The sequence below is a fragment of the Fundulus heteroclitus genome, chromosome 19 (assembly GCF_011125445.2).
Source record: "Fundulus heteroclitus isolate FHET01 chromosome 19, MU-UCD_Fhet_4.1, whole genome shotgun sequence".
In the NCBI taxonomy this organism is placed as follows: domain Eukaryota; kingdom Metazoa; phylum Chordata; class Actinopteri; order Cyprinodontiformes; family Fundulidae; genus Fundulus; species Fundulus heteroclitus.
Window position 1 is genome coordinate 17,213,180 of NC_046379.1, and position 17,552 is coordinate 17,230,731.

Here is a 17,552-nt window from a genome sequence, read left to right on the forward strand (position 1 = left end):
CCCAGGAACTTGTAGTTCTTGACGCTTTCAACCTCTTTGCCATGTATTGAGAGGGGAATATGTGTGGTGTGCTTCGATTCCCTGAAGTCCATCATTACTTCCTGTGTCTTTGAGATGTTTCCAGCACCATAGAGTCAAATGCTAGACCTCCTCTCTGTGTGCCCCCGACTCATTATCATCAGAAGTCACTGCCATCTCAAGGCTCTCCCAACAAATCTCCTCATTTCTCCTTCTGTTGACCATTACAAGCTGTCGGATTCCTTCGACGCCATCGCTAACTCACCCGCCTGTCCATCCTCCAACCTTCCTCTGTTCTACAATCTCCTACTATGGAAAGAAACAAGAGATGAAATTGTTAACCCAGCCGCCTTTCACCACCAGCGTCAACCTCTATGGACAAGACTCACCTTACCTCACTTCCTCCAGCAGCAAGAACCTCTTTTCAGCAATTTTTCAAAGCATTATTCAAAACATCATCAGTCAGTGTTAATCGATATAATGCATTTCCCTTAATTAATTGAATTGCTGAAATAAAATATATTTTCAATAAGGTGCATGTGTGTTACCTTGTAATCCCTCAGAATGAGTCCCATATTATCACAGGGACTGCAGATAAATGGAGTATACTTTATGACAGCATAATCAAAATTATTTTAAATACTTTTCTAATCAAGCAAAAAAATATTTAAAAAATGCAACACGATGGTCGCAAAATGTCTTCCAGGTGGTTCCACTAGTTTTCCAACCAAATTCTGACCAACATTCCAATCAATATAGATTATATGGTTTTTATTAGTCATTTGTTTTTTATTAAGAATGATCAAAAGGAATGGCGAGAAACTTCATCCTCTGACTCTTTTATTCTTTTATACCAAATTGTGATTGTTACTCATACAGAAATGACTTTCTAAGAGAGTTTATGAGTTTCACAAACATGTTTTTGTAAAAATTTCCAAACCCAATCAGTGAAAACCTCAACAGAGCTAAAATAAAGGAATACATTCATCCAGCATAATTACAAAATGTTTACAAAATAATTTCAGAGATTAGCTATAGCCTGTGTGACAAAGTCTTACGACTTTCTGGGTCACATTCAATTTACAATATACAAAAAAGAAATGCATTATAAAATACAAAAAGTCCTGTGCGAGCAATTGTCTCTGAGCAATTAAAAGCCTCTTTACTTACAAGACCATCGGATCAAACTGATTTGTTGAATGCAAATAGTGATGTCTCGTTTGCTTTGTACAAAAAAAAGACCTTCAACATAAACTGGCATTTTATAAATAAACTGAACTAAACAAAGAAAATAATTAATCAGCAGCAGGTTCTTGAAGTTTTGAGAAATATCTTTGTTAGAAATACTTAGAAAACATTTTTATATCAAATTTTTCGAATATGTGGATACATCACACAACTTCCAGAAATTAATATGTGTAGAATCTGTTATGATGAGTTAAGATTAACCAAAATAAACATTATAAACATTGTGAAAAAACTGTCAAGAAGTCAATATAGATGTATCCGAAGTATTTGTTGATCCCTCAGTCTTATTAAAGGTATGATGTTAATAATCACAAAATCACAAGTCAGTTTGATATGGTCATCATTAAAAAGAAAGTGCTGTTCCTTTTTAATTATGTGTTCAGATGTAATAAAATTATCCGCCCTAAAACAAGTTCTAACATTAGTTAAATGCAACATCAGAGAACAAAACCCCAAGTATCATTATTTAGTAAATAAAGATGAAACCAAAATGTTAAAGCTGTGCGCTAAAAAACTAAGTACACCCTACTTCCAGAGGTTGTAAGAGGAAAAGTCAGTCAATCACATGCCTTCATCCTTGGTGTGAACATCACTTTCAATGCAGAAATTTAGTCAGTGTCCTCATCTGGAGCAGACAGGTGTATTTTAGCCCAGTAGCATGACGGAAAGCCATCAGCAATGAGCCTCCACACGCCGGACTTAAAAGAATGATTAACAGACCTCTGCAGCCCTTAATGGCTATTGAGGAAGTCATGGTATCATTTGATTCAGGTGTGGTGGAGCGGAGACACATCTAAAGCATGCAGGATAGTGGATCCTGAGCACCAGGGCTGAAGACCCCCTGCTCTAGAGTCAGTTGTCAAGCCACATGTCTGACAGCTGGAGCTGGGCAATGATACCAGCTGAGCAATGATACCAAACACAGCAGCAAATCTGAAACAGGATTGCTGAAAAAGAAAAATAATAAAGTCCAAACATCTATATCTTGGAACTCCTATGGCTGGATCTCAAGAGAGCTGTGCAGGAAGTACTGAAGAGCAACGTTGCGATATAAGGCTCCACAAAGATGTGACAGGCTGTAGCTCTTTGATTGGGTGCACTTAGTTTTGTTTTTGTTAAGAAATAGCAATAGAACAGAATCTATTGTAACTTGAACTTGATGAAGACCAGACAGACCTCAGAATTGAAAATGGGTGTGCTTTCTTTATAAGCTGACGCTCAGAGGTGGGTAGTAACTAGTTACATTCACCCAGTTACATTTACTTGAGTAACTTTTTAAACAAAACATACTTTTAGGAGTAGTTTTACTGCACTGTACTTTTTACTTTTATTTCAGTCATAATATTATTTAAGTATTGCTACTCTTGAGTAAAATTTCCAGCTACTCTACCTACTGTGAGTAACGTCATGAATAAAAGAACAGACTTGTTTTAACAAAAAATGTACAAAAGACAGAACCTACAGTTTGTGTTAAAGTGAGATTTCTTATTTGGACTCAAGCTTTGTTTTTTTAATGTTATTTTTTTTTATCTGCTGAGCTCATTGAACCTTTTGGATTTCAAATTAACGTACAGTAAACAGTACTTTGCACTATTCTAACATACTGTATATACATTAACTGCTGTAAGTATTGCTTTCAAGTTTAATGCTGAAAAACAATGATATAGAAAATAGTTTCTTCTGCCGGAATGTGATGTTTTGTAATTATGTTATTCATTGTATATTTTTTCTTGTACATAACCTTATATTTTTGTCTGTACAATTACATAATCTTTAAATATTAAATCAGCAGTTGTTATGATTAGTTACTCAGTACTTGAGTAGCCTTCATACCGGATACTTTTTTTTACCCTTATCTGAGTAATTTTTGTGGCCAGCCACGTTTTAAGTATTGCTACTCTTACTTGAGTACAATTTTTGGCTACTCTACCCACCTCTGTTGAAGCTACAAATTAATCTCATGTTATTTGGAGCACTTCACTGATTATTGTAGAACATTATTCCTGTTAAATAGTTGTTCCTTTCATTGTATCAGAGGTGACAGAAGAAGTCTCTAAGTGTCCCAGGAGGACGTTCACTCCTTTTCCCAGGGCCTCCTTCTCTGATGACGACCCTTTGGTGAAAGAAAAAAAAAAAACGATAATTCCCACATAAAGTCGTATTTACCCACCTTGAAGGCACAGATGAGGAGAATGTAACGTTGGGCCAACTTACAGAGTACATATTAGAGAGATTGTTGAAAAGCATTTGGCCTGCGCTCACTTTGTTCCTCACCCCTCGGATGGTGCCGTTCTTACTGCAGATGTTGACCCTCTTGTTGCTGAAAAGCATCTCCCGTTTGGCAGTGGCGTAGAGAAGCAGGTCGTCGGATTCGGAGCCGCCCTCGTCCACGGCGGCCTCCAGGCCGTTCAGGTGCCTGTTGGCCTCACTGGGTGGCGGCAGGCTTCCCTGCTCTGCCTCCGTGCTGCCGGCGCCGTCCGAGTCTGCAGAGTCAGACACCGAGCCGCACCAGGTCCTCTCATCCTTGAACACCTCGGCCAGGACTCGGCCGCTGTTGGCAGACGCGACTCTGAATCGAACCGTTTTCCCTGCTTTTTCTTGCAGCTTTGGCCCGTCCATTGAAACCCGAGGAAAGAGTCACATGCATCGCTTCCCACTCAGACAAAACAGAGAGGTCCTTTCAGGCCAGGTCATCGGTCGGTCCGCTCATTTATCCAGCAGTTGTTTCAGACACAGGGGTTTCAAAGGAACTGAAAATAGCCCGAACTTCTGTGCTCACACATGCTCAATAATAGATGCACCTGCGTCATGGTAACAGCTAAAAACAGGTGAACTGTAAATTGATATGATCGTGTTCAATAATTGATCAAGGTTAGCACTCACCCTGTGTCTGATCCTTCATGGTTTGATAACTTACAAAGTCAGGGGCAAACACCAGGTGGTCTTAGTTGATCTTTACAGCGACGTTAAGCATGCTTGTCTGAATTAGTATTCTCCTTTTTTTCTTTTTTTTACACTCTCAAAACAAATAACCTCAATAGTTAGTATGGCCACTGACAAGACATTATTACTTTGATTCTGTAAAAGAAAGATATGAAGGACAGGACAGATTAAAATTCAACAGGAAGCACCAATATGAACAGCAGGAGACTGGACTCTCCAAACACCGGAAGACAAGAATGGGCGACCGTCAGTCGGGATTTGGTTCGACCAGCGCCATAGAGATTGAAATCTCTCTATGGCTCTGGGTTCGACCATGTCAGTGTGAATAAAAAAAGGTACAAATACGTGCTAACGACGGAAACATACAATCTGCATCTGCACAGACATTTTTAATTTGTTTATAAAACTTATGAAATTCAGTTTTTCTTTAAGTTGGAAATATTTAGAGAAACAAGAACAAAACCACTAGAATCTCTGCTAAAGCTGGACGTGACTAAACTGAGAATGGCCATGACACCACGATGTCTGTAATATTGTGAAATTTCGCTTTTTGCTTCCAAAAAAAGCCCTGGCCATTTGAGACATGGATTCCAACAGACCCTGAAACATTCCTGAAGAATCTTTGCTAAGTGGTGGGCAGAGGTGTCAAATAACTTTTATAAATACTTTGTTACCTTACTTATTACCTTACTCTCGGTTATTTGTACATTAGTGGAGTAATTACTTTTTAGCCTACTTTTTACTTCTACTCCTTACATTTTCATGCAATTATCTGTACTTTCTATTCCTTTTTTAAAAAAATACTCTCATTACTTCTATTTTATTTCGGCTTGTTTTTGTTCTTGCTTGTCAATTAAAAAATAAAAGATATTCAGATAAATTGTGCTACCCGAACACAGTGATTTGGCTTGTGATTGGAGGCAGTACTGCACCAAGTTGCTTGGCAAACGCCCCAACACAAACTCAAGAAGAACAAAACTTACAAGAACTTTGCATTTTTAAGACTAGTTGTTATTTCCCCCCCCCCCCCTTTTTTTTTGATTAACTGCTAAGATTAATCATTCATTTTGACAACACTGTCTACTGTATACAGACAACCATACATGGGTAATTGTGAGAGTAATGCACTTATTTTCATGTCCAGTTTTGTTATTTCACATCTGTTGCCTTCATCGATTCCTGTAGCTACGCTTGGATGTTCATTTACATTCCAATAATAACAAGTAAAAGGTCATTGATAATGTCTCTGAAATGTGACTTTTTGTACCAATACTTATAGGCAACCAGACATCAGATTTTATGCTCTATGAAACCCACGTTGATGCTCAGTATTACAACTATATGAACCTTTAATATATTTGCATTGTACTAAATGGTTAATTTTCAATGGACATATATGTGGGTGAAACAGCCAATCACAATTTTTTACAATATTAACTTCATACTATACAATAATTGTAACGGGGGCAGGATTACTTCTACTGTAATACTTTAAGTAGTTCTCTAACCGGTACTTTTTCTGCTTTTACTTGAATAAAAGGATTGAGCTGATGCTTCTACTTCTACAGAAGTATTTTTAAACCCAAGCATTTATATTTCTACTTGAGTAATAGATGCGAATACTTTTGATATGCCTTCAAATGTCACATGAAGCATCCTCCTTGTTTGACCAGAGAGAGGACCCTGCAGTACCGTCCTGCTCCTGTGGGTGGTGCTAGAGACGCTCCATGAGGCACAGCAAACACAGAAGAAGCCGCGCGCTCCACCTCCGCACGTGCGAAAACAACTTCCAGCCTGCAGTCATGGGGAGGCGGCGGCAGAAAAAGCAGCTTTTCACGAATTTGTCCAAAAAACAGAAGAAACACCTGAAGGAGTTTGGAGAGGAGCATCCGTTTCACGACGTGTAAGCGTTACACCAGAGTGCAGCCTCTCTTTAATTAAAGAAGAGCTGCTTTTCATTGACATTTAGGAAGCTAAATGCAGTTCAGACTACCATTACACCGGTACTTTCTACCTAAAACTCAAAGCTAAACTCGATAATAATGGCGTCTAATCATCATTTGAAATTCATTGTTTTAATATTCTATTTCTGAATTATACCTGTTTTTTTGTTGCCTCTTTGTAAGTGAAGGACTAATGTTTTTATCGAGAGGTGGCAGTCTTTGAGGAGCAATGTAACTTTGCTTTATTCACAATTTATTGTTTAACAGGGTTCTAGTTTGTGTAAACAAAGGCTCCCTTTTAAAAGAGATTTATTTGGGATTTCACGGCTATATAAATGTATTAAATGTTTTCTTTAGGCACAGCTGCTTGAAATGGAAAGAACATTGTAGATCATTACTCTTATAAAATGTTGGGAAATTGTGAGGATAAAACATCTACAATGATGACTTATTCTCTAAATACAACTCGTTAAATTGTGGTCCATTAATCATTGTACAAAACTTAATTATTATTATTAACACAACGTTTCACATCGTGTGATGATTTATAAGATCATACATGATGAAAGCTGTTTTCCTTGTTTTTGTTTACAAAGTAACATACTTGTTGATTTACTGTGTGAAATTTGATTGAAGTATGTTCAAAAGAAAATTGAAAATGGAGACATAACATATTTGTATTTATTCCCAATCCAATTGTCTAAACGCTGTATCGGATGAATGTAGCACTTTCATCCATCAATCCTTCCGTCAATCACTTCCCGTTGTTCTTTTAATTTGCACTATAAAAACACCAACAAATCAAAAAGGGGAAAAAAAAAAAAAAAAGTGCTGGTGGGGCCATTTTAAGACTTTCGCCACTGGTAAATAACTAAAATTCACCACACTGCAGTTAAATCTTCCTCTATCCTTCAATCCGTTTCTCCACCAACCCATCAGTCTGTTCGTCTGTTTTCGTATCAAATCTGTTGTTGAATCACCGCTTAAGTTACTGTGTTCTGTTTTCCACAGTGTGAATGAAAAACCGGAAAGGACCCAGATTGTGGACCTGGTGAGTGTGCACATAATGTACAAGTTACAGTATCCTTTCAGATATGCAAACACATGTTTAGCATTTGGTTCTTTAGTCCTTTAAAGAACCGTGTTGGCCTCGGCTTAGGTTTGTTTTAATGGTTCTTTTTGTTTGGTGCAGCCATCAAGCCCAGAACAATCCGACTCAGAACCTGAGAACAGGATAGAGGATGAAGAAGAGGAGGAACCAGAGCAACAAACAGCCTATCAGAAGCTTCTTTCCACCCTGGGCGAACCCTCAGCTGATGCCCAGAACCAGGAGGAAGAAAGCAGCAGCGATGAGGAGGAAGAGGAGGAGCTCCTCTATGAAGGTGAGTTGTTGTTGTTTTTGAAGCATGTTTCATTGCTGTTCCCAATGGACTAAAAGAAGGTTTTTTATGTACAGTAGAGGGCAGCGATGAAGCTGAGGAAGGAGGAGGGGAAGAAAACGAACAAGAGGTGCCTGGAGATGAAGAGGAGGGGGTAAATGAAAAGGAGGAGGTGGCAGGAGATAAAGAGTTTGAGGACAAGGAGCACGAGTCTGCATTCAGTCTGGAGACAAACTTCATGGAAAGAGGAGAACAGGATGAAACCGCTGCACCTTTGAAGAACAGTAAAGGTGAGCAGTGGTACTACTTTACAAAAATATACTTAAATCATATAAATTGTTATTTTTATTGGTCTTTGTAGCATCTAATCTTTTTTGGGGGTGTTGTTATTCTTTTTTTTATAGACCTGTTTTTAGACCACCTGAATACCGAGCTTACTGAAGAGGATGTGAATAAAATTACATCTGGCAGCAAATCCAAAACTCAGATCACGGTATGAACAACATCACCTTATTACACAATAAAGCAAATATGACTCATATTGTTATAGATACAAGGCCTTTGCAAAAGTATTAATATCCCTAGAACTCTTCCCCATTGTGTCATTTTACAGCCACATACTTGTATTTTTATGACATTTTATGTTACAGACCAACATAAAGTAGTGCTTAATTGAGACATGGTTTTCAAAATGTTTTAAGTCTTTCCCGGACTTTGACTAGACCATTCTAACACATGAGTATGCTTAATCTAAACAAGAGGTTTCCAAACTGTTTAACAAGTAAAAGTAAATAAGTTTTTAAGTACCACTATGATGACAGGCATTTTAAAACAGCAATAGAACAGGAAATTAGACTTTTTAATCTTCATTCTATTTTGTCCTTAAGTGAAAAATAAATGTGGAATTTCCAGTTTGCAAAAATAAACAGAACGTTCTCTGAAGCTGGTTGAGACCTTTTCATTGTAGCGCTTGTCTGTATGTCTAGGGTTGGTGTTCTGCTGGAAAGTGATGCTTTGTAGTTATCTTATCCTTCAACTCTGAGCAGCTTTCCTGTTGCTAGAACCCATGTAAACATATTGGGGTAATCAGAGATCAGCTCACTGTGCTCCCACCATATAATAAACTATTTAGTGTGTTCAAATGCACTTTTTAAAGAAAAAGGGATAGACGTGTTAGAAGATGTATGGATGGATTGATGTGGATTGTCCTAAGTCACTCTACATGGTTTGGTTTCTCTGCTCCTTTCTCATTTTCAGTGGCCAAAATTGGGAAATCTTCTCTGCACCAATCCTCTTGAAAGGTTCGGCCCCATCGGCCCACAGAAGGACACGGACCTCACTGATTTCCATAAACTTTTAGAGAGCAGCTGGAAAGATCTGAACCGGTCATTCAATCCTAAAGGACCGGCCGAAGAGATCAGCCCACTCCAGCTGGAGCTGCTGGCCCTCATGGGGTCCTACAAGGATCTGTATCTCCCAGATACGTGCCCTCTTAAGCAGGGCCCTTATGTGCGCAGTGCATACTGCCTCCATGTTCTCAACCACGTCCTGAAGGCCAACTCCAGAGTCCTGGCCCATAACACCCAGCTGAGAGAGAAGAAGACTCGGGCTAAAGCTGGAGCTGAGCCACAAGATGAACCCAGAGACCAGGGACTCACCAGGCCAAAGGTAAACGGCAAAACGTGTGTTAGATCTGGAAATTTGTTTTTGTCTAAAAGTATCAGATTTTCTTTCAGGAGCGAGGTTTAAAATTTTAGACTATAGGATCCAAATTAACCAGGGGGAAAAAATCATCTAATTACCAGGATCAGCAGATTTTTCAGCTTGACTGAAGGTTTAACTGGACATTGAAGGCACCATAGCTAAAAGCTAGCAGGTCAGAAACAACAACAACATGCTTTAGTGTGGAAGCTGTTACTGAGCAAAACAAGGCTCAAGAGTTTAAATTTTGATTCTTTTGCCGTAGTTTTTATCTTTTAAACCTTTTGATTTATAGCAATTGCTCTCTCACATGTTTGTTGCCTCTGCTTCAAATGGTTTATAATTAGTGACCAATCACAGCATGAAGCTTGGAAAAAATAATTCAGGGCAGCTTTTTATTTTCTTATATTAAAGACCTTAAAGCAACACTGTTTAAGTTTTGGCCCAAATATTAGCTTATTTTGAGATGTATTAAATGATATTTCGGGTCAATATACAGCACTTGGCGCATGTCGATCCTCTGTGCGGGCTGCCCTTCTCAAAAACTCGCCTATGTAACTTAAGGGTGTCAGAGGCATGGGTCATGTGACCTGCAGGTCATGTGACCTAGAGCGCTGCTTTACAACAGTCTGAGCTCCCCGTAAACATATATAGGAATACGTGCTTATACATCATGTCACGCAGAGGATTGTGGGAATCCTTATAGCTCCTTAGTGCCGGTAAGGGACATTGTTAGGTTCATATGCTAAAGGAGCTATGAGAGGAAGCTTACATGCTCCTTTTCCTTCCTCCTTCCTCACTGACGGCACTATTTGGACAGCACTTATCATGGCGACCACTGACGCACTCCTGCTTTGGGTAAAAGGCAAGGCAAATTTATTTATATAGCACAATTCAGTACAAAGACAGTGCAAAGTGCTTTACATGATTAAAATATAGCTAAATAAAACAGAATAAAAGCAAATAAATATCTACGGCAAAACAATAAAAAGCAAGTCCTTAACCAATAGAGGTATTCGGATGGAGCCCTAACCTTATCGTGCTTCTACTTTTCTCATCCTCGAGCCGGGTTTCCTCTAGGATTTCTGTTTTAAACCGTGGTGGTGGGTTTGGTGTTCCATTTAACGCTGAGCTGCTTTTATACGCCACAGCGGCAGACCTACTGACATTAGTTTCTCCAAATTACATCACAAAAATATTTGAACCTATAGTAATACGGGTTAAAAATCCAGTGCAAAACCACTGTTTAACCACTATTTTAGACACAAAAGCAGGTTTTCAACAAATATGCCCTAATTTGTCAAAATAATGACCGGATTATGTAAACCAGGGGTCACCAACACGGTACCTGTGGGCATCAGGTAGCCCCTGAGGACCATATGGGGGGTCCTCAAGCCTGTTTAAAAAAATAGCACAACCATCCAGTGAGCTGCATCTAAAATGTTATTTTATTTAGTTGCTCTTCCTTTTTAATCATACTTGTACTTAAATAGATTTAAAATCAATTAAGAAAATTAAAAAATATGTTTATATTACATAATGTGAAGGTGAGCTCTGACTCTTCTAGTTCAAGGTTGGTACAGGTAGCCCTTCGTATGACGCAGTACCGATGAGTAGTTCTCAACTTCTAAAAGGTTGGTGACCCCTGATGTAGACACTGTTATAAGACAACCATGTTAGCAGTTTATTGGCAAAAGAAGGTAATTTGGGGGTGAGTTACCCTTTAAAGAGGAATCAGAATTGGCTAAAATCTGTATGAGCAGGTCAGAGTTTTACAAAAATAATAGTGAACCGAGATCAGCATCTTTAAGGGAAATGTATAGAAACCTCTTAACGTTCCTGAAATGTCCTGAAAAGTTGTGCTTTGAAATGTTGTGGAAAAGTTTCTTATGTTTCCATTGGCTTCAGAGGAAAAAGAAATCTGGAGGAAAAAAATCCATATAATTTAAGAAGCGTTCAGTCACTGGACAAACTATTTTTCAGACATTAGCAAGTTTTAGTGAAACGTTTTTTTGGCAGGAATATTTTGGGAGGCGTTTCATTTAAACGAGGCCGCCTGCCGTACATGTAAGCGTCGGCTTCACTGTTTTCCAGGTCCTGATTCTGGTTCCGTTCCGGGGCGGCGCACTCCAAGTCGTCCACACGCTCATCAGCCTGCTGGAGACCAAAGGCAAGAAGATCACCGTCAGCAACAAGAAGAAGTTCAAGGAGGAGTTTGGAGAGGCGGAGGATGAAAAACCAGCCAACCTGCGCAGACCCGATGATTATCACGCCATCTTCTCCGGCAACGTGGACGATCACTTCAGGATAGGTACGTTTAAAAGAAACTGGATTATAAAAAAAAAGCTCCACTGCCTATCTGACTGACATCCTGCTGCTGCTTCTGCTCTTTTCCTCCCAGGTGTGTCCATAGTGAGGGGCAACATGCGTCTCTACGCCCCCTTCTACTCGTCAGACATCATCATCGCGTCTCCGCTGGGCCTTCGGACGGTGCTGGGAGCCGAAGGGGAGAGTAGGAGGGACTACGACTTCCTGTCATCCATTGAGCTGCTGGTGCTGGATCAGACCGACGTCTTCCTCATGCAGAACTGGGAGCATGTCTTGGTATGAATTTCTTTCTCAAGATGTGGCGCCACCTGCTGTTCAAGTTTTCTGTTGTTCATCTGACCAATTTTCCCCGCTTGTGATTTAAAGTAGCTCAGTATTTTCCACCCGGTATGGATCATTGAAGCATTTTTAGCCCCATAGTGGGAATGTTGTCCTAAATGTGTTTACAATACTTATACTCTTTATTTAAAAAAATCAGCTGGTAATTTTTTGCTTTTGATCACAGTTTTTCACACTTAAATGTTAAAACGACTTAAACTAGCCTAAGTAGTTCAGGATTCTTTGTCTTTATATCATTTTAGTTTCTATTTATCCTGGTTTGTTTTGTCCCTGTTGGAGGGTTCTGCAGTCACAATGTTTCTATAAAGATCAATAAATGATGATATGTCAGGTTAAAACCTAGTTTCTCTGCGCCATCTTCGCCCGCCAGCATGTGATGACGCACATGAACCTGCAGCCGCTGGACGCGCACGGCGTCGACTTTTCCAGAGTTCGCATGTGGAACCTGAACAACTGGGCCAGACACTACAGACAGACGCTGGTGTTCAGCTCCGTCCAGGACCCGCAGATCAACAACATCCTCACTAAACACTGTGCCAACTACAGAGGACAGGTCAGGCATTACAGATACAGGCTGCCTTTTCAATTTAAAAAAACAAACATGCATGTTTACTAAACCATCTTCTATGTTCCTCGGTTTTGGGACAGAATATGGTAAAAAAAAAAAAAGCCACAGAAAAGTCCGCTTATGAATCAGAGGGGGGGTTTATGTGCAAATGCTGCAAATGCGCCAATATGTAACAAACGCCCTTGTGATGAGCTGACTGGAAATGTGTGCAGCTTTATGACATGCATTGACACTGTGGATATGGAGTTATGCATATTATGTTGATAAATAGAAGTTATGCTGGGAAACTGTTCATAACATCAATTACTGTAAGGACGGCTGCACAGTGGGGTAGTTGTTAGCACTGTTGCCTCGCAGTAAGAGGGTCCTGGGTTCAACCCCTGGGTCTTTCTAGCCTGGCCAGGCAGACTGACGTCAACGTTAACACGGCATGTCTGGGAGCACGGTGTTGAATGCTGAGCTGAAGTCGGGACGCTGCAGATGGTGAAGTGCTAATGAGACAAAATCCTCTCCAGAGAGATTCTCCCTGTAGACGAACTGCAGGCTGTCCAGAGGCCAGCAGGGATGTTTGGCCTTGATGTGTTTCAGGAGGATCATGAGCAACAGGACGGTAGTCATTGATGCATTTGATGGTTGTTTTCTTGGGAACAGGCACAATGATGGAGGACTTCAGCCAGCAGGGACCGTGGAGAGCTACAGGGAGAGGTTAAAGATGTCCAGAAAAAAAAACCTGCTAGCTGGTCACATGAGTTTATCATCCAACCCGACACCATGTCTGGACCTGCAGCCTTGTTAGTGTGGACCTTCTTTAAGCCTCGATGTGCTGCTTTTATCTGTGCTTTGCCTCCTGGGTGTCTTATTCAATCCACTGCTAGCCCTGCTGTAGGCCAGTCTGTCTCCTGATCCGAATGCTGCATCGCGAGCCTTCAGCAGGGACCGCACTGTGCCGTCCACCCTGGTTTACAGATCAGTGTCCGCCTGTACACTCCTTTTTTAGGTGCCTTTACAGTACAGGTGACGCACCTTCATTAGAAACTTTGGTAGCCAAAGGTCCTGGCAGGGAGGTAGTATTTCGGAGAGAAGTGGCAATGCTCTCTGGATCTGAGCATTTTAAAGTAGTCTGCAGCTCATTTTCACCAACTTCAACTTTAATAGAGTTCAAATCGTCAACTTCAGGTTGTAGTTGTCTGTGAGCAAAAGAGAAGTAAAACTGATCAGTGAAAATTTTAGAGGTTTTGGTGCTTCTGGTACAAATGAAGAGAACAAGCCCCATCGATCATTAACAGGTTTTTAAGAAACGAGGTCCTCCTGCAGCTGCTCTGAGTTTTGCTCCTTTTGAGCGTGTCTGGCTTTGCTCATGTAATGGTTAATGTTGCAAACTTGATTATAACAGATTCACAGTGTAAACATTGTGAAATGATCGTTGAAAATCACAGCTTGCTCTCCCACTCTGTTATTTAGTCTTAGATCTTGATGGACAAGACTGCAGTGGGAGGTCTAGCCTGTTTTGGTCTCCAAAGAGGTTAAAGTTCTGGGGAAACTTTTTGTGGCTGGAGTGTGACATAGTCCATTGCTCTTTTACATCTATTTGCATATTTTAACACAAGTGGGTCCAGGGAGTGGTCTAATATATCCAGAATTGTGCTGACGTCCACGCTGATTGGGATGTACAAAGGAAATGAGCCTGGATCCCTGCATCCACATGGTTTCTGCAGCTTTCTTAGTTCAAGCGCACACCATGTTTTAGGAGGAAATAATTGCAAGTCTTTTGTACTTAAAGCTCAGATGAAAAACAAAAGTGCTTTCTACTGCATCTTTCAGTGCAATAATTGACACCTGATATAAATTTGCTTTGTCTTTTTGGTGCTTTTGTCACAGATTACCGCAAAAAATATGCCAAAAACGGGCTCCATCTGCCAGGTGCTGGCTCAGCTGCCTCACGTATTCCAAATGTTTTCATCCGACAGCTTCATGGATCAGGATGCTCGGTACGTCCAGACTTAATATATGTGTATGTATGCATCCATCCTTCATTTAACCAGGTTAATAACTCATTGAGGTTAAAGCCTCTTTTTTGAGAGTGCCAAGACGGCAGCTTAACACGTACAAGACGTCCAAAACACTAAACCAGATGCATAAAGCAAAACCAAGAGGCGTCACATAATTAAATATTAGTGCAGTTACAGAAGCCAAATGATCTGGTGTCTCTGTCCTTTAAAAAAAACAAAAAAAACACGATGTTCCTATTCTGTTTGTAGGTTTCAGTTCTTCGTTGAGCAAGTGCTTCCTCAGTACAGGGACTCGGTCATGTCCCACACTCTGATTTACATCCCGTCCTACTTTGACTACGTCCGGCTGCGAAACCACATGAAGAAAGAGGAGATGAACTTCGCCTCCATCTGCGAGTATTCCAGCAAGTCGGAGGTCTCTCGAGCGAGGCATTTCTTTCAGAAAGGAGAAAAACAGTTCCTGCTCTTCACCGAGCGCTTCCACTTCTACAAGAGGTCAGTCAGTTTTTGTTTGGTTCTGTAGGGATTTTGTATTTTTGCTCCTGGAACAACCCACCCACGTCATGCTCGTTTCATTCAGGTACGCCATCAAAGGGATCAAGAACCTGATATTTTACGGACTCCCCACCTTCCCCCACTTCTACAGCGAAGTGTGCAACATGCTGGCAGCAGGAGGTCAGGGGGAGGAGGCCAGCTGGACCTGCACTGCCCTCTACTCTCGCTACGACGCCCACAAGCTGGCCGCCATCGCCGGAGCCCAGCGAGCTGGACAGATGCTGCACTCCAACAAAAACGTTCACCTTTTTATCACTGGAGCGGAGGACAAAGTCTGAGCAGATAGCAGCCCAATAAATCTGCTTATTAAAGTGTATTTTTATTGATATGTTGTGACTCGTTCACTTTCAATAGCAAATATTTATTGGTTTATTGGCTTTGTTAGTGTTTGTGACGGGACCATAAATATAAACTTCCCAAAACATCATAGTCGTCATAGCTGTTAAGATGTGTTGATTATCAGGGAAGCATTTACTTATCTGTTTGTTGGTTAATATGCTTTGTTTTGGAGCTGATTGAATGGTTTTATGACTCAGATGTATCAAAGGTGTAAAGTATGGAAGCCTGTTTGTACCAACAGTGAAAAAGAGATTCAGTGATTCCCAATAAATGTTATAGATGCTGTCTGAAGTCGTGCAAATTATGGGAAACTATATCATTACCCCTAAAACAAGGATGTCCAAAGTGCGGCCCAGGGGCCGTTTGTGGGCCCTGTAAGAAGGATTTGGCGAACAAACGGGTAGTTGATGCAGATGGATTGTTTTTTTATTTTTAATTAAAGCAAAATTAATTAGCAAATTAAAATATTGCAATCGAAAATGTTATACAACAGTCTTTTAATTACCACACCTTTTGCATTCTATTTAATAACAGCAAAAATAGATCCCTTCTATCTAAAGGCATTTAATCAAAAGTAGGCTTTATGCACAAAAATCTGCTTTGAAATCATTTAATGACATTGGCTAAATACAGCAAGTGTTTTCAAAGAAAGTGTGACCCAAATTTTAATACTGAGAAGAGACAAAAAAAAGATTGAGATAGATTGAGATGGTCATTGAGTTAGCAAAACAACTTGCAAACTGGATGACCATCTTTTAATAAGGCAAATATGCAAAACGCTTTTTAAGTTTTGGAGCTACAATAATTTGTGCATCCCTTTCCTACAGGAAATCTGACGAATTTGTTTAATTAAAATAAACTATGATCAAGTTTGGTGGAGCCAGTAAAAAAAAAATCCCAATACAATTTTTGGGTAATTAAATTTATATACATTTTTATTTATGTTTTTTTTTTTGGCCCTCGGTTACTTTTGACTTGATATACTGGCCCATGTGACAAAAAGTTTGGACACCCCTGCTCTAAAAGTTAAAGTAAATCTATCTCATTTAAACATAATTGTATTTCAATTAAGGCTTCATACATAAATACATACTGCATTAGGATATCCATCCATCCATCTTCTTCCACTTATCCGGGGTCGGGTCGCGGGGGTAGCAGCTTCAGTAGGGAGGCCCAGACGTCCCTCTCCCCGGCCACTTGGGCCAGCTCCTCAGGAGGAATCCCAAGGCGTTCCCAGGCCAGCCGGGAGACATAGTTCCTCCAGCGTGTCCTGGGTCTTCCCCTGGGTCTCCTCCCGGTGGGACGTGCCCGGAACACCTCTCCAGGGAGGCGTCCAGGAGGCATCCTGACCAGATGCCCGAGTCCCTCAACTGGCTCCTCTCGATGTGGAGGAGCAGCGGCTCTACTCTGAGTCCTCCCTGGATGACTGAGCTCCTCACCCTATCTCTAAGGGAGAGCCCAGACACACTACGGAGAAAACTCATTTCAGCCGCTTGTATCCGGGATCTCGTTCTTTCGGTCACGACCCAAAGCTCGTGACCATAGATGAGGGTAGGAACGTAGATCGACCGGTAAATCGAGAGCTTTGCCTTTTGGCTCAGCTCTCTCTTCACCACAACGGATCGGTACAGCGCCCGCTTCACAGCAGACGCTGCACCAATCCGCCTGTCGATCTCCCGCTCCATCTTCCCCTCATTCGTGAACAAGACCCCAAGATACTTGAACTCCTCCACTAGGGGCAGCACATCCTCCCTAACCCGGAGAAGGCACTCTACCCTTTATTGACAGATGCTGAGTATTTAAATCAGCTCCTTTCTTCCCTGCTAATCATCTCACTTTCAGATGAAATCCTGCTCACTAGGGATCCCATTTACTTCCCAAACACTGAACATATCTGCTAGTTTTAAGGAACATATTTTTTAGGATGTGATGGTATAAATTACTATCAGTTATTCCGATATTTTTTACATTGCACTTCTTGAAGTTGCTATTCCATACATTTTTATAAATAATTTCTAAATCAAAACATTGTAATATAAACTTGTAAAAAATAAAAGTCCATAAACTCCAGAGAAGTAATCATACTTCTGGAAAATGCCTTGTAAGCAAGATGAAGCCTGTGAGATCACAAACAGTAGCCTGTAAGTTGTGGACAGTTTTGACATACCTTGCAAATTCTTGA

The 17,552-nt window shown here is 40.6% G+C and overlaps 2 protein-coding genes across 3 annotated transcripts; one reads left to right on the forward strand and one right to left on the reverse strand.

The window, feature by feature from the left end:
- Window positions 1-3,288: 3,288 nt before the first annotated feature.
- grxcr1b (glutaredoxin and cysteine rich domain containing 1 b) lies at window positions 3,289-4,239 on the reverse strand. Its single transcript, XM_036150838.1, has 2 exons — window positions 3,481-4,239; window positions 3,289-3,379 (listed from the first exon to the last, which is right to left on the reverse strand). The coding sequence occupies exons 1-2, from the start codon at window positions 3,883-3,885 to the stop codon at window positions 3,341-3,343; spliced, it is 444 nt and encodes a 147-aa protein (XP_036006731.1). The 5' UTR covers window positions 3,886-4,239; the 3' UTR covers window positions 3,289-3,340.
- Window positions 4,240-5,950: 1,711 nt separating this feature from the next.
- Window positions 5,951-15,657, forward strand: utp25 (UTP25 small subunit processor component). Of its 2 annotated transcripts, none has more exons than XM_012861554.3 (12): window positions 5,951-6,112; window positions 7,164-7,203; window positions 7,345-7,534; window positions 7,609-7,821; window positions 7,936-8,024; window positions 8,789-9,199; window positions 11,327-11,543; window positions 11,634-11,836; window positions 12,270-12,452; window positions 14,346-14,455; window positions 14,726-14,971; window positions 15,057-15,657. In XM_012861554.3, exons 1-12 carry the CDS (start codon window positions 6,012-6,014, stop codon window positions 15,307-15,309), a joined length of 2,256 nt encoding a protein of 751 aa, XP_012717008.3. In that variant the 5' UTR covers window positions 5,951-6,011; the 3' UTR covers window positions 15,310-15,657. The 2 variants fall into 2 exon arrangements, with proteins under 2 accessions (XP_012717008.3, XP_021171602.2); XM_021315927.2 differs by having other exon boundaries at window positions 7,612-7,821.
- The last annotated feature ends 1,895 nt before the right edge of the window (window positions 15,658-17,552 follow it).

Coding starts and splice junctions, on each gene's coding strand:
- grxcr1b (XM_036150838.1), bottom strand. CDS start 3,885: ATGGACGGGCCAAAGCTGCAAGAAAAAGCAGGGAAAACGGTTCGATTC. Junction 3,380..3,480: donor ATCTCTCTAATATGTACTCT/GTAAGTTGGCCC, acceptor CTTTCACCAAAG/GGTCGTCATCAGAGAAGGAG.
- utp25 (XM_012861554.3), top strand. CDS start 6,012: ATGGGGAGGCGGCGGCAGAAAAAGCAGCTTTTCACGAATTTGTCCAAA. Junction 6,113..7,163: donor GAGCATCCGTTTCACGACGT/GTAAGCGTTACA, acceptor TGTTTTCCACAG/TGTGAATGAAAAACCGGAAA. Junction 9,200..11,326: donor AGGGACTCACCAGGCCAAAG/GTAAACGGCAAA, acceptor ACTGTTTTCCAG/GTCCTGATTCTGGTTCCGTT.